Source organism: Misgurnus anguillicaudatus, chromosome 3 (genome assembly GCF_027580225.2).
Source record: "Misgurnus anguillicaudatus chromosome 3, ASM2758022v2, whole genome shotgun sequence".
NCBI lineage: Eukaryota > Metazoa > Chordata > Actinopteri > Cypriniformes > Cobitidae > Misgurnus > Misgurnus anguillicaudatus.
This window is the reverse complement of record NC_073339.2, coordinates 12727118-12755081: the sequence shown is the minus strand read 5'-3', so window position 1 is coordinate 12755081 and position 27964 is coordinate 12727118. Positions and strand designations below refer to the sequence as shown.

Genomic DNA, 27964 nt, shown 5'->3' with positions numbered 1-27964 from the left:
GCATGCACACATGCATACACACACATTTGAAGTGAGGGATTATACTTGTACAGTAATCCAGCGCAACACTGTGGATGTTTGCGTCGTGACTTTTTTATGCCAAATAATTCCTGCTGCGGTAACACTATCAGAGACTATCATAGATCAAATTCCTTGCTTTTTCCTTTAAACTAAGAAAATAAGTCTCCTGTTCAAACATATGTTCTGCATGCAAGCCCAAAACATAAGCAGAGAATAGTACATCACACTTTAGTCTCTACGGTGTATCTATCGCATGGTCTGGAGTGCTGTTCCATTAAGCAGTGTTTATGAACTACTCCCTCTGAGCTGTAACCTTTAGTCCTCTTTCCATATAATGAAGCTTAAACAACAGCCAAGAGCAGTTTGCTCTGACTGCATCTAACGGCGTGCAAATGACAAAATGACATAACAGTAATTTAATGACGCTCTCTACATTAAAAAGGTTATTTGTCGAGCTGAATAGGTTTCATAAATAACCTTTGCACAAAAGGTTTTCTGTAGAGGATAAAGATTATTTTACGAACCTTTGATTGAAAGATTTTTTGGGAATACAAAACAAAGGCACACACTGACGTACATCAAAACACGCATGTACGAAAAGACAAATTTCATACAAAAACACTAACATTAAAGGTCACGTAATGTGGCAATTTTCTACATATAGACGGTTTCAGCATTAACGCAAAAACATGCGTCTTTCGTGGTCATCACGTAACTTCCGGTAAACTCTGCAAAGAATAAATAACAACAAAGTCCTTTTAAAGTTGTTTATTTATCTAACAAGCAAAATAAACAACACGTAGATTACATAGGAACCCAAAACATTTGTTATTTTTGACGAGGTATTTGTTTAAGAGTTCAGTTTCAGCAACTAGTCAGACCATTAAACAAACAGAAACTAGGGCTGGGCAAATAATCGATTTTTCGATTAATCGTATTTTTATTTACGTGGTCGATTCAAAATCGATTCTCAAAGAGCAGAATCGTTTTTTTCTTTCATATTTATTTCCGCAAACATTAAACGTGAGATTAACGTTAATCTAATTACTAGTCTTCTTCACTAGATGTCACCCTCTTTTTTGCCTTGCGCAATGTTACCAAGGAGCGAGAGGCAAACCTGTCATTCATTCATTCAGTGCTTAAAATGGCAGTTTCAGGTGCTTCATCGATGTTGATGCCACCTTCACATAAAAAGTCAGAGGTATGGAAGCATTTTAGACTTCGCAAGCAAGACGATGACGATAGTGGTGTCTCTTTAAATGCAAATGAGCTGATGCTTCCCTTGCTGTTTACTGTTATCTATACCAAAAACAAACAATCACTGTACTTTATTGCTTATCAGTCCCTCCACAAAAACGTGATTATGCGATCGCATGATTTAACATATAATCACATATTTATGTGGGGGCCGCATTTTTTCAAATACGCCGCACTTTCGCAGCATAAATTGCAGATTTCCATGCGCAAAATATGCGGGGCTTGCATAATTTTATAATCCCCACATTTTCGTAGCAAAAATCATATATATCTTAGCAAAAAGTTGAAAATGTTGCATTTACTTCACACAAGCGCAGCCATGTCCCCTGTTGCCATGGTAACATTATGAAGTGACATGAACATCATTGAAAAGCTGCAAACAGTGTTTGCAAGTTCCTGCAGTTTTTGCAAGTTCCTGTAATTTTTGCAATTTTGCGCAATTTCATTGCATAAAAATCGCACATATTCCATCAAATTTTCCAACAATCACAATAATTATTTTTTTCTGGAAGGACTGGCTTATAATGAATGTGTGGTAATGAATTATGTAAAGAAGATTTATAATAGAAATTATGACCGAACTCTGGTGTTTGGGCGGCTGTGGGCGGGCCCTGCGAAAAGTGATGTCAGTTGAGGTTTTACAGTCATTAAAGAAAAAGGATTGAGGAGATTTTTATAATTACAGAAAGGTTATTTAGACACACATATGTTCAAACGACATATAAAGGTACATTTCTCACATAAGGTGACCTTTAAAGCAAACACATTACACAACACACCATCAACATTTGAATCCTTACAGACCCAAAAACCGTTTAGGCACACACCAGTAAACAATCTGTGTGGGTTTTTTTAGGAGATTAAGACAAATGTAGAGAAAAGACAGCACATCCTATATACTGTATCTACCTATATGCCAAATAGCAAATTATATGAGTGATGAAACTACAACATCTGTATGAAAACATATACACACACTGACAGCCCTTAACAGTGAGTGATTAGCGGTTTTTGGGTGAAGGATCACTTCCTCCCCCGAGGGCTTGGTGATGGCCTGCTTCTATTTTGACCAATCACATGAGAGTATTGGCTCACCCCCCCACCCATTGGTCATGGGTAATTAATTACCAAGCTGTTCCTTGTTTAGGCCAAATGAATATCAGCACATGGTTACCATGAAACAATGAGCCCATCCCAGATCGCTCAATCGTCCACTCCTTAGTGCTTTGTAGCACACCATGTACTGTTCAATAATGGACACCAACGGGGGGTCTAAAGAGCAAGATGCCAACATGGTCTGTAACTTGTACATACAAGGTGTGTTTAAAATACCATGTGGTCTCCCACCTCTAGTATTACGACACGGAGCAGATCACTTATTTCTATTTAAATCTCATGCAAACATATGAAATTCAGGCTACAGAGAGGGTCCATCAACGATCACCTTCCTGTCATGAGAGATTTCAGCAGCTAATTTATTCCATCTATCCACCAGACATGAATCCTAGTGTGAAAATCATTGTAGATTATGCAGTATATCTCAACAGCCAGCATTAAAAATTCCCTACTGATATTCAACTATAATACATTTGTAGTATTTGTTATACCATGAATACAGAATGCTATCTGTTTGCTTAATTGCTCAAATCTCTTAAAACACAGATGAGAAGACAGTTGTATTACACTTCAGCAAAGAAGAATTTCAATAATTTCCTCTATGAATCCTACAAATACCTAAGAAAGTAGCTGGGTTTCCATCACCCTGATTTTATGTGCATTTTAAAGTATCGCATATGAGTGATGGAAATGCCAAATTTCGAATAAAAATCCCTTAATTCGCAAAAAGCTTTTACACTAGCTTGAGGTGTTTTTTATTATTTATGCAATAAAGATTAAATGCGAAAAATGAGAGAAGGAATTGCATTTGCTGAATAAATTCTGACGTAGCGAACATTAAACCCACGTGAATGACCGTCTCGTGGTTTCCGCTGACGTTGTCTTTTTCATATATGGAGCTCAACATTGTCGTAATGCCCTTGCTGCTAGTGCCTGCATCATTTTTTCTTTTATGCAAAGGATTCAGTTTAGCCTAAACGTAACTAAATGCAGTCATGTCTTCATTTTCTAAGTGTGCCTTCTTTTATTTAGTGTTGGTAACTAGGTTACCAATAAAGAGAAAGTCCATACACTGTATTTATAAAAATGAAAAATGGCAATGTTTTGATCAAAAGATGTTCAATTGAAACGTTCCCATTAGGGATGGATAACGATTAATCGCGATTAATCTATTGCAGAATAAAAGTTTATGTTTACATCATATATGTGTGTGAACTGTGTATAAATTTATATAGATAATACACACATGCATGCATATATTTAAGAAATGTTTACATGTGTATATACATTTGTATATTTATGTATAATTTATATTATATATAAATATTAATACTTAATATGTTTAAAAAAAATCTTAAAATTATACATGCATGTGTGCATATTTATATATACATAATTATTATACACAGTTCACACACATATATTATGTAAACAATAACTTTAATTCTGCAATATCACGATTAATCATTATGGATCCCTTGTTCTCACTTTAAATTTTAAAAATAGAGGTAAAAAACTGTGTGCAGACTTTCTCTTTATTACATGATATATACATTTTGATCCAGCACCTGGCAAAATAAAGTAGATATGCGTACTTCAAATATAAATGTTATCTTTTCAAAGTTCAAAGCCTTTATTATCAAATATGCACAGTTCCCCTACTATACAATTAAATTCTAACTCAGCTTTCCACTCACCTATAAAAGAATAAAAATAAAGTTTAAATAAGTTGAATGAAACATACAGTATATATAAATAACGGTATACAATTTCGCTTTTAAATTACAATTGGACAATGCTCTACCCGGGGGTTAAAAGCAAGGTTCAGAACCAATATAATTCAGGGTTAAGCGCAGTGTGACTATAGTCTGAAGGCTTTAAGGGTAAACCGTTGTGCCAGATCTGTAGGGGGCTGCGAATTTATGCATGCATTAGATGCTTCGATCAAAGCCTTCCACATAAGAATCCTCTGTGTGTCTTTGCTGATAAATGGCCTCCCAGCCCTAATAGGGGCCAGTCGGTTGGTGAAGCCTGTCTGACTTTAACTGCAAAATCTGCATCAGGTGGCTCAGTGGGTAGCACTGATGCCTCACAGCAAGAAGGTCCCTGTTTCGAGCCCCAGCTGGATCAGGTGGCCTTTCTGTGTAGAGTTTGCATGTTCTCTCTGTGTCAGCGTGGGTTTTAAATAAATAAAGTTAGCTGCACTTAAAGGCGGAGTCCACAATGTTTGAAAAACGCTTTGGAAAAGGAGACGAGCCGACTACCAAAACACACTTATAGCCAATCAGCAGTAAGGAGCGGGTCTATCAACAGAAGGCCCAGATTCTATTGGGGTAGGGGCGTGTTTGTTTAGGTGATTTCAAATATCAACATTGGCTTTCAAACATCGTGGACTCCGCCTTTAAAGTGGTTCCCCTATAATCACAATCAAATAAATAATGTTTAGTACTATATAGCACCATTTCATTTTTTGTGAGTGTATACCATAGTTGAAAAAACCGTAGCCTCTGCGCCGTAGCCTCTGCGTAGTATGACGTGCACCTCGCCAAATTTTTAACAGCATGTCAGTTCTACGCGGACCGCAAGCGATGTGAATGTCCACTAGAACCCCTCCCTATGCACTATGACCTATGCACAACTATAATGAGCCTTTTAGTAGTAATTGCAAATTGTCCCGATGTGCATGCGTAAAACATCAGCACATGTTTATGAGTCAAATGAACTACGCTTTGCAAGGCTGTGCATTCGACTGTGCGTGTATGCTAACGTATGTGTAAAAAACAGACTTTAGTCTACACGTTGTTTCGGAAGTCCTGCTTTCCTGTAAAAAGAACCAATCATCAATCGATAAAGACTGCCAACCTGTGTGAATGTGCAATAGCTGATACAATCTCAAAAAAGTGTCTTTTCAGTGCAATTTGAGTTTAAGAAGCAAAAGCTATGGTACAGTTGATGTTAGGTTTAAATGTTAGTCAGAAATACATTGTTTAATGTGATTTTAGCACATGATTTTAGAGATACCAGTCTCTACCCATTCAAGTACAGTAGATAGGACTCAAGTCTTGCACGATGGAAGGCATTGCAAACATGGCCGCCAAGTGGTGCGATTGTCATTCAGAAGACTTAACTTGTGAATTTCAAAAACAAGAGCGTAAACCAGGAGTAGGCAACGTCGATCATAGAGTGCCGATGTCCTGCAGATTTTAGCTCCAACCCTAATAAAACCTTCCCTACCTGTAGTTTTCGAGTACTCTTTAGACCTTGATTACTTCAGGTGTGGTTGATTAGAGCTGGAGCTAAACTCTGCAGGACATCAGCACTCCAGGACCTACGTTGCCTACCCCTGACGTAAACAAACAATGGCTAACGAAGTTGTCAGAAAAGATCATTTCATAAGTCCAGCAGCACCGTCATCTTTCTTTCATTTGCCATTTTCTAGTGATGCACCAATATGGATATATTGTCCAATACCGATAACTCTTTATATTTGGGGGTAGATAACAGATATATATAGTCCGATAAATATTCATATTAATTTCACAATGAAAAACTCCCAAACGGACATCTTGTCTTTGCGCTAGACTAGCATACTCTTCTTAATCCTGCAACATGTGTCATCTTCGTGCTATGTCACAGAAAGCACCAATCAAAACTCCACATGGCCAGCAATGAGCAAGTGAAGTGGTTCAACAAACCAAAATAATCCATCATTTATCGGCTTTCATTTATCGGCCTAATTTTGCTATCAGACCGATAACCGATAATATTAAAAATAAGCAGTTATCGGCCAATAACGATATGTCGGCTGATATAACGTGCATCCCTACCATTATCAAAAGCTATGTACAGAAGAGATCCTGTGCTCCTATTGGTCAACGTCACAGATTTGACCCTACTGAAAAATCCAGCTTAATCTGGTATTGTTGGCGTACAGTAGCAAGCTGGTCTAGCTGTTTTTGGTCACCTTTTAAGCTGGACTTAGCTAATCAGGCTGGAAGACCAGCTGACCCAGAAGCTTGACCAGCTTTGCCAAGCTGGGAGGACCAGCTTAAACTAGCTACTGCGACCTTAAAACAGCTAAAACCAACTACCAGCTTATGCTGGTCTTCGTTGGATTTTTCAGTAGGGAAGGACAAAAAAATGAAACATGCTAGTTTTTTGTCAGTACATTGTGAAGCGATACAGGCATAGCATTGGTTGTTGTCCACTATGACTCACTATATATATGCAATAAAACGATCAATTCTTGTGTCCTGACACACATTGTTGTTATCTAAACACCTTGACACCCTACGTCAAACAGACTGTTATAAAATCAGGCTGACATTGTATAGTCTGAACCCAGCATTATGCGCAAACGCTGTTCCAGCTGAGAAACTGCAAATGGATAGCTCCCTCCAGGTATTATAGACCTTCTTATTTTCAGGAGAGCATGAAGAGTTTGATTAGCTGGATCAGGTGTGTTTGATTACAGTTAGAGGTAAACTCTAGAGGAAGCCAGATTTCCAGGAATAGCATTGAGCACCCTGCAGTAAAGGTAGAAAATGCAGACAAAACGTTTTTTTAAGTGACAGCTAATCTGATATATCCAGTATTTCACACATCACCCAAAATAACAGCAAAGCAAAATACGCTATTGAACTGCAGTGTTTGGTATAATGATATTTTGATTGTCGTCTCCAATACAGATCCACTAACTTGCAACTTCTTAGCCCATATCCTCCTTTCCAGAGGAATGTCATTAAATGACAACGTAGGACCTAATGAAATTACAACATTACCCATGCATATCACTCATGTTGAAAGACTTACGGCACTGTGCATGACTGGACAAGAGCTCATTAAGTCACTGTAACTATCCGTAATGAAGTCATGCGCTGTGATTAAGACTAAGCTTCAACCATCTTAGAGAACGAGGGAAGAGAGCCAGAATCGTTCCTGTGGTGAAGGAAGTGTGAATTACAACAGGTGTGCATTAATAAACTGGTAAACCATCGCCATGGGAGGGAATCAAAACACACATGCACACGCAGCAATAACCAGGCCGCTTGTCAACTGACTCGTGCCAGGTATTTCGTTTTGACGTGATTACAGAGGTGAGGTCTGTAAAACACGCCCATCATACACGAACACATATGCACACCGGAACCAAATCCTCTTAATTTGTTAGTCAATACTGTGAAAGCTTTTGAGAGAAGGCCAGTGCTGGATAATGACCTCAATGCCGTGTCGATGCATCTCACTCACAGCCACGAAACACTTTCACGAGGCGCCCACACACACTAACACGTTTGTACACTCAAGTAGACAAACAGTATACACTTTGCATTTCCCATCTGACAGTGAAGCTTTGTTAGCCATTAAAAAAATGAGAAGGGTTTCAATTGAACTCAAATTTAAACATGAAGCTCAAAAAGGGGAAAGAGAATCTGGAATCTGTTCAAAGTAAATAAGAATAGGATTCTAATGAATGACCAAAAAATATTAGTTATCATAATACTAATTTAATATATAACAATATTATATCAGTAAACTTTAGAATTCACTCTGTATAGAGTAGACTAACCGCTTCTTGCTATGAGTATAGCCATAGATGCTAGAATGGTCTCAATAAATACATTTTTAAAAAATCATTGATTTCAATTTCTGACAAGACTTTCCTCAGTCAATATTAAAGAGCACCTATTGTCAAATTAACAGTTTTACATTTTCTTTGGTGTGTAAGTGTGTATTAGTACATGTTAACGATATGCAAAAGGTACAAACCCCAAAGTAAACGATCATGTGAGTTATCGTCTCCAACGTAAATCTCTTTTCTTGGACTACAACCTATACAGTCCCTTCTAGAAAAAAACGTGATTATATGATCCCATGATTAAATGCATAATCAGCCTAAGTCCGCATATTTTAACTACGACGCACTTTCGCCACATAAATTGCAGATTTCTGCTCGCAAAATATGCGGGGCTTGCATGATTTCATAATCCACGCATTTTTGTAGCACAAAACCATATATATCTTAGCAGAAAGTTGAAACATGTTGCATTTACTTCACACATGCACAGTCATGTCCCCTGTTGTCATGGGAATGTTAGGAAGTTACGCAATTACGTGACGTGAACGTCAATGAAAAGCTGCAAAAGCTGCAAAAAGTTTTTGCATGTTCTCGCAGTTTTTGAAAGTTCCTGCAATTTCATTACATAAAATTGCAAAAATATCCTGCATATTCCATCGCATTTTTAAGAAAACATGCCGCAAGATCAAGGATTTTTGCCCACAACAATCACAAAAAAAACATTTTAGCAACCGAATCTTTCAAACATGGTAAGGAGCCTCACGTTTCCGGCTGACATCAGATGTCTTCAGGCCAACCACAACATACAGATTAGCTGACCAATCAGGGACACAGAGCTTTTCAAATTTGTGCGTTTTAGGAAAAGAGTGAAATCTGGAGCTACAAAAATGTACGGTACTTTGAAAATAATGTGTTTTTTAACCATTAACCACTAGGGCAGGGTATTGATTCAGATGTTCCAGATCGATTCAATTTCAATTCACAAGCTATCAAATCGATTCAATTTCGATTTTGATTCCGTTTCTCTGGTCGGTTTTTATACTCGATTCTGGATTGAACTCAATGAATTTAGATTTAATACAAATACGATATTAATCAAACATATTTAATAAACATAAGTTTACAAGTGGGTAATTAATAAAAATAAATTAAAAGCCACAACACTATCTTTGTTGTCTTGCTTGCAAAATCTAAAATGCTGCCATACCTCTTACTTTTTATGTGAAGGTGGCATCAACGTCGATGATGCACCTAAAACCGCCATTTTAAGCACTGAATGAAAGAATGACAGGCTCGCCTCTTGCTCCTTGGTAACATCGCGCAAGGCAAAAAAGAGGGTGACATCTAGTGAAGAAGACTAGTAATTTGATTAATGTTAATCTTACGTCCAACGTTTGCAGAAAAAATATGAAAAAAAAAATTCTCTTTGAGAATTGATTCTGAATCGACCTTGTTTAAAAAAACGATTAACTGAAAAATCTATTTTTTGCCCAGCCATATTAACCATGTGAACACATTGTATTATAACAAATACACAAAATAACTTGTTTTTAGAAATTAAATAGGTGCTCTTTAAAGATATTAAGGTTAAATTTTTACAAAATGTCGTTTACATTATTTAGGATGATTTTAACTCTTTCCCCGCCATTGACAAGTTATCTCGTCAATTAAGAGAAAACGCTTCCCTGCCAATGACGAGAATTTCCGGCTTTACGCAATACCGCCATTATCCACCAGGTTCTTCCGCAATTTATACAATCCGGAAGTAACGCCTCACGTGAAAGAGAAAGAACTCCGTTTATGTTTTAAAGATCGCTCTGCATCTGATCTTTATAAAAAGTCCTTTACAAAAATGGAATTATCTCAGCCTTTTGCTCAAAATTTGGTGTTTTTGAAGAAACCTACCCATAATTGAGAGGTGATAAAAAGAGAAATAATGAAGGTAGAATTTAAAAAAAATTTTAAACAGATGGTCTGTTCTTTCATTTGATATATTGTATGTTTATATATTTAAAGAAGAATTAAACTTTTGTGAAATGGTGAAAAATGCTGGTGCTGGCTGGCAACTTTTTTTTAAACGCTGGCGGGGAAAGAGTTTAGTGGAAAGCAGTAAAAAAAAGAGGCTTTAGCTGCATAGGCAGGGTCTTAAATGTATTTAAATTATATTTTAACAACAGTTTAAAATGGAAAGAGTGCCCTGCTTATACCATAATGTTCTGTATTTGACAGAAAAGTACACTAGATTCTAACTCTCTGTATTCACCACTGCCCTGCTTCATGACGAAACTCAGAGACCAACACTCCACATCTCCCTAATGTGTTTCATCGTCCACCCCTGAGATGCTTTTAACTTTCATCCTTGTCGTTTGATCTTTGCATTGACTTTCATCCTTGTTTAAAAAACTAACATTTATATAAAGTTCAATTTCCCATGTATCAGGATGATAGATTAAGGCTTGTTTTTTGCTCGGCGGGTACGCACACTAGCGTGAAGTCGAGTGTTACGTTGTCAGACTGGGACGAAAGGGCAATCCATCTACACGAGCAAGGTGTCTTCCGTGTAAGCATCATTATTTATGAAACAATGGCTGACATAAAATCAGATTCACACCATCTCCGTGTAGCAGTTATATCACTGAAAGTCTAGAATGCCCTTGTGTCCCTATGTTCCGTTGCCATGCCAACAGAGGCTCCGTTACCACACCAACGGAATCTCTGAGTGATGCTTCACTCTGAAAGACATTCCACACTGTCCTCATCCCTCTGGTCCCTGTCAATCAATGTCAAGTTTGATTGACAGGTGCTTCGACCCCAATGACATGAGTAAAAAATGCTGTCACCTCACGTTAATCAGTAGTGGTGCATCGCAACAGGCCGATACGTCATCAGACATTTCGACTGGAACGACTTATAACATTCCTGCTTTCCAAGAACTGACTCTGCTTTTCCAGAGAGTAAAAGCACTTCAAACACCTCTGTCTTTCACCTTATCTTTCAGTATTTATCACTTTCATTGACCCACTTAGCTGCCATGTCTGACCCAGACCACAGGCACATTACTCAAACTGGAAAGAAGGCAACATGACCAAGAGCAATTTGGTCAAATGCCATAAGGACAAGACAGACGTACAGTCTCTTAAAAACGAAGATTCTACAAAAGGTTCTTTACTGCGATGCCATAAAAGGACTATTTATAGTTCAGTCAAAGGTTCCTGAAAGAACCATTTATTTAATACCTTTTTATAGTCTAAAGCAGGGCTTTTCAAACTGTGAGTCAGGACCACTAGGGGAGTATCAGGTGGGATTAAAGTCACTTGATTAGGCATTTTGGATTTGCAATTAAACTTACATTTAATTCATACACTAAAAATGAAAGATCACCTACTCTCTTCTAAAATAGAACCAATTTCTTTTTGTATTTCTAAATGTATTTTTTCTACATATTACTATAAAAATTAGTGGGACCTGAGATATTATACTTGTCCAAATGGGTCGCAGAATGAAAAAGTTTGTGATTTAACAACTCTTTCCACCGCAAAAACCAATGCTATCTCATGGCAATTCGTAAGTATTTTACGAGGTGGCTAATTCATATTAATTCATATGACCACATTAGTACATTTTTTGTACGATTTGCCTTGACCCCTGTGACGTTGGGGTAAGGGATGAGGTTTCGTTATTTTTTTTTTTTTTTATGATAACCATTCGTTTTTGCATAATTAACTTTGTATGAATTCATACGAATTAGTAAATTTTGTAAAATATGTGAGAATTTTCCTGAGATCAGGCTGGCAAAAACCTGTAAAGCAGAAAGGTTCTTTGTATGTTATAGGGTCTTTTATGGCGTCGTGTAGCAACGTTGTATTATTTTTGTAAAGTGTACAATATCAAAATAAACAAAGCATGTTTTATTTGGTGTATAAACTGGCATTTATTAGGGCTACACAACATACCGAAATGATAAAAATATGCATACACTGTAAAAATATTCCATAGAAATTACAGTGTTACTTGCAGCTGTTAGCCGGTAATTTACCGTAGAATTAAATTTATGTTATTTACTGCCAAAACTTGTTCAAAGTTAAATGAACATTAAACATTTACAATGTCTTTGTCTTTACAGAGTAAAACTAAAATAACAGCATCAAGCAAAGCATTCTGGGAAACAAAATCTGAAGCAAAAAACAGGAAAAGGTTGATGATGATTTCTGGTTCCCAGAATGCTTTGCATGAGGCTGTTATTGTATAGTTTTATTCTGTAAAGATAAAGACTTGTTAATATTTAAAATTTATTTAACTTTGAACAAACTCTTGCCAGTAAATAACACAATTTTAAATCTACGGTAAATTACCGGCAACCAGCTGTAAGTAACACTGTAATTTCTACGGAATTTTTTTTTACAGTGTATCGCATTGGCTTGCAATGAATGAGATTTCATTTTAATACTTCAAAAAGTAACGTATGGTTAAAGTTTAAGGTCAATGCGGATAATATAGTATATGGCACGTGGATGTTAGTTACGATATTTATGTGCGTGATAGTTGTGATATTTTCGTTATTTGTTTCAACCTATTCTCCAACCCATACGATTGCTTTGGTCGTTTGTCCATTTTACCAAATACGACCAATAGATGCATTTACTAAATTAGCGCATCTACCGGCAGCAGGTGAAACTTAAAGGCGCTCTAAGTGAATCTGTGTAATTTCACTTCTTGTTGACGTTCAAAGTGTTTTCAAACAAAACGAAGCGTAGCAAACTTCCGTGCTTTCTGAACGAGTCATGAACGCGCCCAACCCCCACTCCCAAATCCTTCTTGTTGTTTATTGGCTGGAACACTTTGTTATGTTTCGTGGTGGTAGGTTTGACCACTTTATTTTTGTTTCAGTTTGTGAAGCCTGGGCTGTCTACAGAGACTGCGTTTTTTTACAGTGTGTTTAGGGGACATCCAGCTAGCAGATAGTGAGGAGATGTTTACTGTATAAAACAAAAATGGTTTTATAGCCAAAAACGCCTGAATTCGCTTAGAGCACCTTTAATATATTAGGGTATAAAATGATATTTTGGGCTATAATTTTGCTAAGATGACATGTACTGGGATAAGATTTTTAATTGAAACTGCTAAAATATCTGATTCTTTTTATGCAACAGTAAAATATGGCTGTTCACTTTCAGAAGTTGTTGTGAATGCTTTCTTTTTTCAGAAATATGAAACATATGTTGGTTAATTTTTTATATATATTTTAATACAATTTAAATTGATTTAAAAAAAAAATATCACACTGCATAGCATATTATTTAGCATGCTCATATATCGCTATATTTATCATCTTCGACTTGTTTTTGTCTTTTTGTGTAAAAATGTGAACAGTAGCATTTCAAATATCAAGTCAGGATGTTCGCAGCTTAAACAATGCCATAGAACCATTTTCGGCTGCATGGTATAGCAGCCAAAGAACCTTTCTGTTTAACAAATATAAGAAGGAAATTGTTCTTATAAACCTTTGACTAAAAATCCTATTCATCACACTAGAAAAAGAGTTGAGCAGACTGCATTGTGGGATGCAGTATTAATGCCATACGCTCTGTTGTATATCGCTCATGCATACAGAAAATTTGCATACTGTGCACAGTATACACACTGAGGCAATAGGAACAGTATTATGCAGATATGCAATTCTGAACATAAACATGCACACACAAACATTCGTTAAAGCAAGAAAAATGTAAAGCCCAGAGAGAAAAATATAGATGTGAGTACGTGACAGAAGGTGATGAGAAAGACATGAGAGTACATGGCAAGGGTGTATGTTCATGTTCTTGTGTTCATAAAAAAAGACTCAGAATTTGGAGAGAGTGATAAAAAAATAAAAAACAAAGGTCTTCTCTTACCTTGAACATTGCCAGCCCAACTCCCATTTTCTCTCCTCAACTCCAGCATGATGATGTGAGCTTGGTTTTATCTCTTCCTCTCATAGCCCTGGATGAAGGAGTGACTGACCGTTGAAATAGATGAGGAATTGGTAGTAAAAAGAAAGGCTGGCGAGACAGATGACTGTCAGATAAAAAGGGTAGTCGAAAGTTTTGGTCCCTACTGTAAATCCAGACTGGATGATGCAGCAGAGAGAATTTTATATATCAAAACTAATAAGAAAAAAATCCTGGTTCACAATTGAAAAAATAAAACAAAACGACAAATGAGATTTTAAATGTTTGAGATATGGGATTGTTATTTAGTCACTCAAAGAAACAGTTCACCTAAAATGGATTTAAATTTAAAATGGATCAGGACAACTGTCGGGCCTACATCAGCTACGAAAAAGTAATAAATCATAAGAAGTTGGCAAAAAGATGATGATAAAGTGTGTTTCTAGTTAAGCTTAAAAGTTCATATTCATCTGCAAACATGTCCACAAAGTTGCTTGATAGAGTCCACTTGGATGTTTTCAAAACATCACTGGTTTAGATATCCAGTCAAGTCTTTTGTTGGATCCTCTTCGTAACACTATAGAAGAGAAAGGCAAAGAACAGTGTCTCAAATACAGTGTGCTGACAAATAAAAGGAGAAAAATTATCAACTGTGAGATTTTTTTTCCCCTTGTTGTTTCTTTCTATTGATCTAATACGCCGTGTCCAATAATGTATTAACAATTGTCAAGGGTTATGGGGGTTGCTTGATTGATATGTTTTAAATAATAAATGTGATAGGCTTCTATGAACCATGGAAGAGACGGCCATGTTTCACAAATGCACACAGAGTAACACTTACAAATGTATAGAAATAAATGAATGTCTGATATTATTATTGCATTACTTACCAGTCTAACTGTCCTGTGGTATTTCACCATTATTATTTGGATAATGTTTAGAAAAAATGTGATAGACAAGACAGTGGGCGAATGCACGAATTCAAAAACAAAAGACAAGATGGTTGCCTTCCTTCAACATGTCCATTTTGCCAAATAACAGGCAAATAAGATGATGCTTTGTTTGTTTGCTTTTCATAAAGTCCATATTTGAGAGAAAAAATGTAAGATGTAGAAGTAAATGATGTCCAAAAGTGTAAATCACATAAAGAGAATTCAAAATAGCAGAAATTATATATTTTATTAAGATTTTAAAAGGAAAACATGATCTCAAAAGCAATATAAAAAAGAATGAGATGTTTAAATTTCCTTCCAATTTAAGTTGTGACTCAACATCGTTTTATGAATAAGCATCTTATTATTATATTTAAATTAGCATTTACCAATTAAGTTAAGGCAGTAAATTTAAATAAATAAATTAAGAAGGAAGGAAAAAATCAATCCTGTTTTTTACATTCAACATTATATGTCTACAATAAAATGTTAAATTACTTGTCAGTAAAAACAATGAAATGCATTTCAAAAAAATAAATAAAAGATTGTATTAAATGAAGTGCAAGCAGTTCAATTCAAGGAGGATCATTTAAGGGGTATAAATAACTGAAAATGGGAAGAAAAAAGTTTTCATTCTGTAACAAGCTTAAAGTCATACAGTAGCCATGGACGTCAAAAACCAAGGAAGACCAAGCAAAGATGAGAAGCAGATGAGCTGAGGGCTTGTCTGAAAGGTGTTAGATGAACAGATAAATTTAGGCAGAATGTGAGAAACTATATAAAGTGACAGAAGAAAATGAAACACTCAATAAAAACATGGAGTGATCCATAACAGAGCAAATGGACTAAGGCTAGTGAGCAGGTGAGATGAGGAAAATCATTACATTGAAACAAAATCACTGCACTGTCTCCTTAATGTTTTTTGTAGCAAATACTGAAGTATCGTTCACTATTTAGTTATGACAGTATTGAGACAGGCTGACACCAGAAATTGCATGTTGAAAATCTGCCCAATGACAGCAAATTAAGAACCTCACCAATATAATTAAAAGATCAGAATCTCGTGTAAAATTAGCAAATTGTTTTAAATCAAACTTAATCACTAATACTTGAAAAATGAAAGATGGAAAGAGTTTGGCAAAGGTAAAAATGGCAGGTATGGAAAATCGGTAGGGTTAAAATTCCTGTTACCTGGTTGTCCGTTAGTTAAATGCATGTGTGCATGTGTGTGTGTATGTGTGTACGTGTGTGTCAATGTCTGTTTTATGTACATGTAAAAAGGAACACACAAATACACACACACAGACAAACAGATCGAAGACACTAAACGAGCCGTTTAACCTACCTAGAGGAATATTAAAGCATCCAGGGAAAAAAGAGTGATGCATAAGGATAGATGGTGGAGGACAAAAAGAACTGCTTAAAAAAAGAGAGAAAGAAAAGGAATAATTAAAAACTCATAAGGAGGTGTGGAGATGGTTTTTGCATCTCTTTCGCAATTCCAATAAACTTTCATTCAGAGAGCATCACACTTGATGGGAGTGGGAGGAACGGATGGATGGGAGGAAGGAAGGAGGAGGAGGGAAGGATCGGAGGAGAGGTGAAGAAATGAAGGGGTAATAGGCAAAGGACGGAAAGAGTAAAAAAAACTTGCCCCTTCTTTCTCTTCTCTCCTGTCTTGTCATTAATAGACAAAATTATACACCATATAGATGGAGAAATAGATCAGGAGGCAAATGATGGAGAGAGCAAACAAATGAAAAGATGATGTGCCTCCCAGCACAACGATGAGAAAAAAGAAAAAAATGAAACGAAAGAAAAAAACAAATACTCCAGTGCCTTCCGTTTTCCTTTCCTTCTTTTAAAACAGGTAAGGCTGGCAGTTTGTTCTTCTTGTCTAGTTGTTGCTTCAGTTCTTCTTTCTCTCTCACACACTTTCTTCCTCGCTTTCTTTCTCTCCTTTTTTTCTGGGTTCTGAATCCTCCGTTTGCAGTAAGTAATAGCCCTTTTCCACAGACAGTGATTGAGGCAGAACAGTAGGAAGAGGTGTAGCGGTTGCAATGTCTGCCCAAGAATTCAACACATCGAGACTGTTCTCTCTCTCTCTCTCTCTCTCTCTCTCTCTCTCTCTCTCTCTCTCTCTCTCTCTCTCTCTCTCTCTCTCCCCTCCCTTATTGACAGCGAGCGAGCTGTGGAGGAGTATGAGTGAGGCGGTGAAAGCAGAATGAGAGGGGTCCCTCTATAGGATTAAGTATAAAAACGTATACATCTCTTGAATACTGTTTCTGTATGGGTGTGCTATCACTCTCTCTCATTGGTTTGAGTTTTCTATGTCCGTTTTTTTCCGATGTCTGCTCATTCTCTGGATTCTTGGCTTGAGCTACTTATCACTTGTCCGTTTGATCGTCCATTTCTTGGCGCCTGTCCTCCACTCCTCTTTTAAAACTGTCTGCCTGGTGCACTCTCTTTTACTCAGACTCTCTTTATCGATCATTTTGAAAAACGAAGAGGAAAAATGAATTTGAAAATGACACAAAAATCACACTATCAAAAGGAATTACAGTCCCAGCATCATCTCAATAGGCAGCAGAACCAATGATGAGTATTTATAACTTTACTGAGTGATATATTACTTGAGAGACGTTGCGTGAGTCGCATACTGTGAGTACGTACTGAATTAGATGAAGTACCTACTCATCGACCCTTAAAACAGCAGGTACTATATAGTATGAATATGGATAGTATGAATGAATTTGGACGTGCTACATCCGCCATGTTGATACATCGTGTGACATATGTCGTCATAACAACAAGTTAGTCGTTAATTGGAATGACGTTAAACAAGCGCAATTTAATTACAAGGGACAGCTGTTTAATATATTTATTTAGTAACCACTTCTGGATTTTTGAAAGAAACAGCGCTCCTCTGTCTTTTTCTTTGTTGAATAACTCATCTCCTGGAGGATAATGGGATAGCAAAGTGTCCATCGAATGAACACTTCAAGATCTTGCCGGAAGTAGCAGGTCATCTGGGTACTTTTCGCGTAATGTTTTTCATATACTATGAATTCAGACATACTTGCCTCGCCACTGCTTTTCGCCTACAATATAGTCTGGAAGTAATGCCCAATTTATAGTAGTGCGTAAGCTCTACGCCGTAGCTACGGTGTACGGTTATCCGTAGCCTGTGCGCAGCCCTAGCCGTTTTTCAATGTCGAGGAAGGGTCCTCGGAAGCCAGAATTTCAAAAAATGCTACGTCATCGACATCAGTCGAAGGACTGTTCTAATGTCAAGGATCCTATTCGATTCGAGAAATATTCCATATACAGGAAATGATGCATATATGTATCCTTTAGGGTTGGGTACATTTCACATTTTTACAGGTACAGGTTCCGATGCCGGTACATGGAATTCGATACCGGTACCCAGCGGTACCTTTTTCGGTACTTTACTCTGACTTAAGTGACTTTCAGTGGACATAATAAGCCCAAACCTCTCATTTTCAACATTTTGTTATTTATTTCGAAATGTTTAATAATACACAAAATCTTTACAAAAAAAACATCCCTATAACATCCAGGGAATATGTCTTACATATAAATAAAATAAATAAATAAAATATATAAGTAAGACAAATGATCAATGAACATAAACGTCCTAAAAGCAACATAAAAGTAAACTTTTATGTTGAAAACAATACTAGCAGTTGATTTTTAGAAAAATCAGCATGTCAACGTTCTCAGGTAAAAGCCATGACAGAGCGGTAAAGAACACTCGCTCTGAGGATGTAGAAGAGGACTGGACACAGAGATACTTTTTTGCCAATCTGACCAGCATTGGCATTTGGTCCGCATGTGGTTAAATGTGTTCGAACAGCCACACGGACTGCCTTCTCTCCTCCTATTTATCTAATTTGAGGTACTGAGGACAAAGTTTTACGTCATTTCTGACTTTTAGCGTGAACACACAGTCTTTAGGCTTTCATTGATAAAGCTAAAAGCGGCTGATCTCCGCAGTTTCATTTCGCGAGCGTGTGAAAGTTGTGTGATCTTAATTCATTAATTGTGCTGGAAAATCTGAGAAAGCTCCAACATATTCATGTACAAAACACTGTGCAGCATGTTTACTTAAAACACAAGCATAGTATTAGTTCGTGTGCATTTAAACCCGTCATTACTCCAGCTTACGTTAAAACGAAAGCAAAGGGACTTCCCCGCGGTCTCCACGGACCACCACTCAAAGTAATCAGGACAGGACCGATCGAAAGTGGAAAAAAGAGACGGACTGGTGTTGCTAAATACCAGGTGTAAACAGAATTTGTCTCTCTCGTCCACTAGTGATCCGATCGACGAAAACGCATCTTAATAAGCTTTTATATAAGCTTAATAAGCTGTGCTTCTAAATACACACTGTGTTTAAATAAGTGCTTCCTCAGGTTGGATGTATTACCACTGCTTACCTTGCACTTACTGTTACAAATATTACAGGTAGCATTGTCTGCATCATCCTTTGTGAAATTTAACCACATGTTAGATCGCTTTCTGTTAGCCATTAAGCAAGTTGCAAAGGGGTGTCACTTACCACACCATCTCTCTCTCGCGCGCGCACACGCTTTCGCTACGTACCGGACTCACACGGCGCGCTGACATGTTCTCTCAGGTACCGAAATTGAGCACCGATTGATTTTATGTGAATCGATACTGGGTAGTACCGACGCAATTCGGTCGGTGCCTATAAAAGTACCGAGGTCGGTACCCATCCCTAGTATCCTTCGCACTCTTTGCACGCTGAAATCACCCACAATCCTATGTGCGCAGCACCGAAAGCACACCTTTCATTGACGCAATGACGTGCACTTGCTAGCCTGTTCCATTTACGTGTTCTCCAAATGCTTAAGATGAGCCTCTCCTAGCCTTGTAAGGACTAGTCCTGCCAAGGAAGTATCCTTGACATTGAGAAACGGCCTCTGTGTAGCCTGACATGCACCTCGCAAAATGTTTAACAGCGCGTCAGTTCCGGCCGCAAGTGATGTGATTGGTCCAGCAGAACCCCTCCCGTCAGGTGAAAAAACTCACAGATATTAACGTTTGCGACGGCGAAAACAAAGATGGGCCAAGTTGAGGAGTGATTTCACTCAAACTGCAACAAAAGTCGCTGTTTATTTACTTCCATAATTGCTGGTCTTCTGAAATCATACACAACAAGTTGCTGTTTCTTCTTCGTTTGTGAGTTAACATGCCAAGCTGCTTCTTCATTGATGGTCACGCTGCTACTGTGGTTACACGCATGGATACTACCTACCAGCGGTTTATGCGCTTTTGCGGACGACAACGCAAAAGTATAAATGAAAACCGACGCGGAACCTATGCCGGAGGACCTACGCACAACTACAACAAGCCCTTAAGCGCAGCGAGTGATTACTTTAAAGCCCTTCTTTTTTACTTTAATACATAATTTGAGTTTATTTTAGGGATGCATAATGATTAATCACAATTCATCTACAGCAGAACAAAAGTATTTATACAGTATATTAAGTATTTATATACAATATAAATTGTATATAAATATACAAATGTAAATACACATGTAAACATTTCTTAAATATACACATGCATGTGTGTATATGAGAGGGTTATTATACACAGTTCACACACATATATGATGTAAACAAAAACTTGTATTCTGCTATAGATTAATCGCGATTAATCGTTATGCACCCCTAGTTTTTTACTTTAAGTATATCAAGTTGTATCATGTGGGGTTACACTGTTAGAGCCTTTGTGCACCTGTTGCATAAAAAATATAACAATAATAACAATAACACAAGTTTAAAAATGAAAGCTTATCAAAAGAAAAGACAAATAACATTTTGGCATCTTAGGAAGCTGAACAGGGAGCTCTGCCCAGTACAACCATTACACATCTGAGTTAACATTACATACCAACAAGCAAATCTATTTCTCAATCAGGGGTCTGGGGCTATAATAAACTTCCAAAGGGGCCTTAACATGATTTTAACATGAGTAAAAAGGGCTAAAACAACAAAAAAATCAAGAAATTCGTATTTTGCTATTTTTATAACGAATAAACATCTTTTTAGTTATGCTAAGCTCTATATTTTATTGGGTAGAAATTGTGAGTTGAGGAATCTTCATATACTGTTGTGGGCAATTGGTGGAAACCAAAGTCAAGAAAAAGTCAAGAAAGTTGAAATGTACTGATCTTATAATCTTTTATTCAGTTAAAGGGATAGATCAGCCAAAAATGAAAATTCTGTCAGTTCCACTGTAATCTTTTTTCCTACTATGGAAGTAAATGGGGCTCACAAAAGGTCTGGTTACACACATTCCTCAAGATATCTTCCTTTGTGTTAATCAAAACAAAGAAATGTATACAGGTTTGTAACAACAAGAAAGTGAGAAAATTATGACTGAATTTTTGGGTGAACTATCCATTTAAATTACACCTACTTCGTCACTTTATACAAACTTTTACACATTTATTAAGTAATGGACAATGAGTGTTTACACAATAAATGCTTAATACCAAACAACCTACAACACTTCTGTCATTTTGAGAAACCCATACATATTCCTGAGGTTACAAGATGCAAGGCAGAACTGTAAAATAATGCAAATTAAAAGTGCTTGAAAATTGAAAGCCTGTAGGAGCTAGCTAAATTTAAATTTTCGTTTTACATGAAACCTAAACCTATTTTCAAATTGAAAATACTATTTTGATTACATAACTTATGCTAAGATATAGCACTATTGTCTGAGGACGGTACTGTTTTACAAAAATAATCTTTTACTGCCCCCTTGCGACCAATATAGGCGATACAAGCAGGTAAATTCTGCATTTAAGCATACTACAGGTAAACGTTTCACGTTTTTTTTACATCATCGCTTTATTAACACACGACCCTTTGAACATTTTTTTAAAAGAACCGCATTTATTAAGCTTTCGTAAAGTAAACTTACCTCAGACTGACTGTGTTAACTGTCAGATAAACGGTTGTTGACGAGGTTGCCAGATCTGCATAACAAAAACAGTTCAATGGCCATTAAATCTAACCTAAAACCCAATGACCGTAGCCCAAATTCCAAAACGCAAGTAACGTTACATATTTAATATGCATTACACACAATTTCTTCTTAAAAATCATTGTTTATATACTCATAAACGCAGCATTTACAAATAAATGTATCTTATTACCTTAAGAAGACAGATTATGAACCAAATACCACCATCTTTAACCAGCTGGAAATAAACAACACGCGTCAACAGTTTTAAAGTCTCCCAATTCCGCGGGAACAAGACAGCAGTCTCCTCTATGCAAATCAGCAATGCGAATTTCGTCACACCAAGCGCAACAGGCATTTTGTCGTTCGCGTAATTACTGCTGAACCCGTTTACATATTATAACGTTAACTACCGGACAATAACGATAACTTTTTGCTAATTCACTCGCGCAAATCACTTGCCTTAAGTTGCCTATAATGGCATTAACTAATATTGCGGGGGGGTTTATAAAAAAAAACTTTTGCATTTGTTGACATGTCACTGACTGAATGTAAATATCCTGTTCTTGTTGCATATACACAGCGGTTAACCAGCAGATGTCCTCAACACGATTCGTTTCGCGTAACGCTAACTTAAACATACAGTGAATCTAGTAGTTTATGTGTAACAATCTAATATCTTACCTTTTGGCGTAGTCATGTGGTAGGTAAAAAGGATTGCGTAGTGAACTTCACAGCAACTGCATCAACGCTAGACACCTGAGGTAATTTTATGTAATTTTACGTTAGTCCTCAGCAAAGACATTCTCCTCTGTGTCATTTCAAATGCGCGTGCACTTGAAGTTGAAATAGATTTGATTGACTGCCAACGGTTTATCGTGTGAGGAAAATCGACCAGAAAGCGATCACAACGATATCGTTCATTGTATCTTTATTGTTATAGTTGTGGTGTAAACTCCGCTTTTCTCTTCAACATAAAACGATTTTTAAACTATATTTTTATAGTTATCATAATGTGAACGACCCTTAAGAAGCACCACCTACAGCGAAATCCCATTGGTCCACATATTTGAATCTCATCCTGATTGGTTAGTGGTTTTTAGCATGGCTTCAGGACCTTCTAGTGCTAATTTTACGTGGTGGTTTCCCAGACAGGGATTAGCCTAAGCCAGGACTAGATCTTAGTTTAATTAGGAAAAACATGCCCTACTAAAAACATTACTTGTGCACATTTTGAGGCAACACAAAAGACACTGATGTATTTTAAGATATGTCAGTGCAAGTTGTTTTTAGTTTGGACAGTTCTTAAATTTATTTCAGTCTAGGACTAGTCTAATCCCTGTCCGGGAAACTGTCCCCATACGTTTAAAAATTGTAATCTTCGTGGTATTTTATTTAATTACAATTTTATCTTCTGTTGATTTTAGTCAGCTTTTAGTAATGTTGTTGGACAATTTTTGATGGTCTTGGTCTCGACTGTCTTTGGTTTTGTCTTGGTCTTGACTGTCTTTGGTCTTGTCTTGGTCTCAGACTTAGTGGACCTAGGATTGTATTTCAAGCCAGTTGGGGGGGGTGCATGATCTCTAAAAGCAAATGTTGACATTTGAAATCACCCAAACAAACACGCTACCCCAATAGAACCTGGACCTTCTTTTGATAGACCGGCCCCACACATTCGCAATCCAGGCAACGATGTCGGTTAGTAGACATGCCCCTTACTGCTGATTGGCTATAAGTGTGTTTTGGTACTCGGACCCACTCCTTTTTCCAAAGTGTTTTTCAAAAATCATGCACCCCGCCTTTAAAACCACAATTGCTGGAATACTAGTAATAATTTCACTACGCTACAATAATAACACTAAATTGCTGGTGCATTGTCTGATTTATGTTTTAACATTGAGTGTGTTTACATGAATAAGAATAAGCAGAATAACCCCTTAAAAATGTTCTTATTGCAGAAACCTGTTTTCATGTGCTTACATGCAAATCAAGCAGCTATGCAGAAAACTGCGTTTACACAGGATTTGTACGGTTTCTTGCACTCTAGATGCATTATTATCCTGAAAAGTTACTTCCTAATCTTCAAACATAATCTATCGATGGAATAAGAAAACTGTCCCAAATTTGAATGTACATATGTGCGTTGACTGTTAGGGTAATGACTGCCATTTTCTCCTGGTCCTTTACTTGACATGCAGCCCCATATCATAAATGAGATAGGGAATTTCATTGTTTTCTTCAGGCAGGCATCTTGATATATTTCAATAAAGCGTCACGAGACAAAAGTGCCAGCATCATCTCCTTAGCCAATGCAGAATTGTGCTTCATCACTGAATATCACTTTCATCCAATGATCCACACTCCCATGATTGCTTCACTTTAGCACACTGTAACCTTGTTATCCTGTGTTTAGGTGGTAGTGCTGGTTTTCATTTGGCTTTTCTGTAAGTAAAGCCCATTTCATTTAGGCAGTTTCTTACAGTTCTGTCACAAACATTGCCTTTTCTAGTGTTGTCTTTCCTGTCTGTATGTTTTCCTTTATAACCTTCCCTTTGGTTTATACTTGCAACAAATTTTAGACACAGCTGACTGGGAACAACCAACTTCTTGTTCTTGGGGCCATGTTTCCTTTCAATTATTTGAGTCCAGCAGTTAAAGCAACACTAAGGAGTTTTTGCTCTTTGCTCCCCCTACAGGTTGGAAGCGGAACTGTCCATTACCAATGTCGTAAATAATTTAGCCTACTGCAGCAAAGCTGGCTCCGATTGGATTGTAGGCCTGCCGTAAAGCAAGATTTTGTAGTTTTCCCTCGAACTACAGGACCGCGACCCGACGGTTGGAAACTTCTTTAGTGCGGTTTTGGCCGATAGAGGGCTGCAAAGCGAATGTGAAATTGCCATTCACCCTGTTTCGAGGGGATGAATGACTGAAACTTTTTTAGAAACGTTATTTTAAGGTAAAAAAACTCTTTAGTGTTGCTTTAAGGTGTATAAGCACTCCCTTTTAACTGCCAACTAGCATTTTTTGGCTTGCCCCTGCATTTGATTTATTTGGTTGTTCCATTTTGTTTATTCCATACTTTTTCCTTTGCTTGATCTAAAGAGATGCCATTTATAAATAAAATGTAAGTGAATTTTTTAAGGTATTTTTGTTTAATTTTTGTTAGACAAAAATGTTTGTGTCATATCTGTGATTTGTCTATTTGCTTTCAAGTAAAGCAGCTGGGTGAACATCATCTAAGTGTGGTCAGTGTCTGGATGGTTTATTGTCTGGAAAGGACTTAACTTTCGGTCTCTGTTTGTTTAATGGTCTGGCTAGTGGCTAAACTGAACTCTGGAACAAATATCTTGTCGAAAATAACAAATGTTTTGGTTTCCTTAAGACGAGGGGAGACGGGATCACCGCTATGTTAAGGGAGGTTTGGCAGCTGATCTGTAGTTTACATTGTATACATTAATTTTACACAGTAATGTTAGCTCAGTGTAGTTTGTGATATGCTTTAGCTATGATTTGAACGAAGATAATCTACTTCTTGTTTATTTTGCTAAATAAACTACTCTAAAAGGACTCTGTTGTTATTGATTCTTCGCGGAAGTTTACCGGAAGTTATGTTTGTTCCATGAAAGGCATTTGTTAATGTTGTTACTGCTGAAACCGTCAGGTGCTAGCTGCGATGATGGGCTCAAGCATTGTGGAGGCATCACTGTATGGTGGCTCTCGGAATACAATGCACAGTGGGCAAATGTGTAAGACTATTTTAAAGTTTGTAGTACTGTCAATGGCACTTCCTGCTGCCACGTCAAATGTTATCAGATCCTATGACCAAACAAGTAGCTCAGGTTTGATCGAAATCACTTAATGCAAGCAGAAAATATGAGACAGTTCCCTTTACCTTGATTTCCTCCATCGCTATGGTAACAGCATTCGAGATGATAAAAAAATCCTTCTTCAGCGTCTTGGAATAATGTGGTGAACTTCTATGGGATTGACATCTATCAACAATCACATTCCACAAAATCCAAAAATGGTATGTGCAATCTTTGCACCAAGTTCATCCGATACATAAAGGGGGCACTGCAGAGCCCCTACCACACCCATGTTCCAAACTTTGCTCATGCCTTATGGCCTGGTAAAAACTTTACAAGATTTTCAGGCATGTTAAGTGCCCAAAACACTCTGAAACCTGGGGGAAAATAATAATCATTGGGAAAACAGTATTTATATTTATTAAAATGTATTCAAGTTCAAAACAGTTCCATAGTTTTTTTGTTTTTCTCACAGTTACATGTTTATATTTATTTTTCTGTTTTTGTATGTTTTTTGTGTACATTTTTTGTATATCCGGCTTGGCCTTAAGTCCAAGTTATTGTCGTGCGTAGGTTTTACGCCGTAGGCTTTGCCTTGCTCTGCGTAGCCTCACGTGAACCTCGGCAAACTTTTTCAGCAGTTAGCCTTATTTAAAATTAATGTCGTACAACTTTATTAATGTTGTACATTCATTATTGTGCACATGTCCAATGCCAATTTCCAATAATAATATTAAAATGGATATATGCACAAAATTGCACACATAAAAATAACCAGCAAGTAGCCATATAACCCTGTAGCCCAAGGCTGGTTGCCCACTAAAGCTAAGTAGGGTTGAGCCTGGTCAGTACTTGGATGGGAGACCTCCTGGGAAAACTAAGTTGCTGCTGGTAGAGGTCTTCATGAGACCAGCAGGGGGTGCTCACCCTGTGGTCTGTGTTGGTCCACCCCAGTATAGTTATGAGGACACTGTACTGTCAAAAAGCACAGTTCTTTGGATAAGACGTTAAACTGAGGTCCTGACTCTCTGTGGTTGTTAAAAATCCCAGGATGTCTTTCGAAAAAGAGTAGGGGTATGCTCTGTCACCAAACTTTCCCTTTGGCCTACTAATCATTCCCTCATACTAATTGGCTATATATCACTCTGTCACCTCTCCACTAATAAACTGGTGTGTAGTGTGTGGTGGGCGTTCTAGTGCAATATGTCTGCCGTCACATCTTCCAGGTGGATGCTGCACATTGGTGGTGGTTGAGAAGAATCCGCCTTTCATGTGTAAAGTGCTTTGAGTGCTGCAGAAAAAGCGCTATATAAATGTAACAAATAAATAAATTTTATGTTAAGAAAGTTATGGCAGTGTGTAACTACGGTAATCAAACCTATTTGGTTAAAAATTAACACTACAACTATTTTATGCACAGAAGTCCTTAAAATAATTCTGTTTATTTGATACGAAGCTCGTTTTATTTTTAAGTATTGGCTGTCGATCATTGACACGCATCTGTGTATGGACATAACAACATGGCTGCTCAAACACTTCCGGTGGCTTCACAAGCAGCTAGTTTAGCAGTTCTATAAGGAATCCAGTCAAATATAGAGAGCACTCTTCATGCCATGTTTATGTGCCGACTGGTAAATTGCAGATGGGCATTTAATGAAAATAAGCACTTAAAGCTAAACACATATCGGCAGCTATGGCATTACATTGTTAATCCCAGATCATTATTTGGAATTTGTGCTTGTGTCCACACAACGGGAACATCAACTTTGGTGAAAATCGTCCACAAGGTGGAGCTATAAGTTGTGCATGTGTGCTCTCAATCTTGTCCTCTTCACAATCTCAAACTGCATGGGCCCAGTTGTCTGCCACTCTTCTTGTATGTCTGTTTGCATGTACAGTGCCTTGAACAAGACAAGGGTTGGGAAAACAAGGGAAAGTGGCCATCTATAAAAACGTGGGATCTAGCAGAATCTGGGATTAAAGCAGAGGTTCTCAAACTTTTTGGAGTCCTTTTAGTAGGGTGCATCCTTTTGCACCCCCTCCAAAGAAAATTCATGACATAAAACCATAGACTGTAAAAAATGTATGTAGTGTCCGTGACGTCACACATAGGTTTGTGATAGCTTTTTTGAAGCCAAAATTAGGCGATGTCTGCCATCGCCATCTTGGCCGCACGCCACCGCGCATTACTCGCAAAAAACTAAAAATGGGTAAAGAGGCGGGACATGGGTGAAGCTGAGGTGGGTGGTTGCTAAAACCACACCGCCTAGCTCAACTCTGGTGACAGCAGTGGCCGTTCACCCGTCA

At 37.4% G+C, this 27964-nt stretch overlaps 1 protein-coding gene across 8 annotated transcripts in view; it reads right to left on the bottom strand.

Annotated features, from left to right (window-relative positions):
- The window catches only part of grin2bb (glutamate receptor, ionotropic, N-methyl D-aspartate 2B, genome duplicate b), a 141161-nt gene extending 118362 nt beyond the window's left edge, over nt 1-22799 (bottom strand). Inside the window, exons 1-3 of one of the 8 annotated variants that reach the window (XM_055204709.2) lie at nt 22045-22223; nt 21810-21864; nt 13861-14473 (exon numbers count right to left, since the gene is read on the bottom strand). In XM_055204709.2, the coding sequence (XP_055060684.2) occupies nt 13861-13887 (27 nt within the window). In that variant the 5' untranslated portion in view covers nt 13888-14473; nt 21810-21864; nt 22045-22223. Of the gene's footprint in view, nt 1-13860; nt 14474-14786; nt 15175-16173; nt 16941-21809; nt 21865-22044; nt 22224-22535 lie in introns of those variants that run through there. The other 7 variants (XM_073861548.1, XM_073861538.1, XM_055204710.2 and 4 more) reach the window with 7 other exon arrangements.
- Between the last annotated feature and the right edge of the window lie 5165 nt (nt 22800-27964).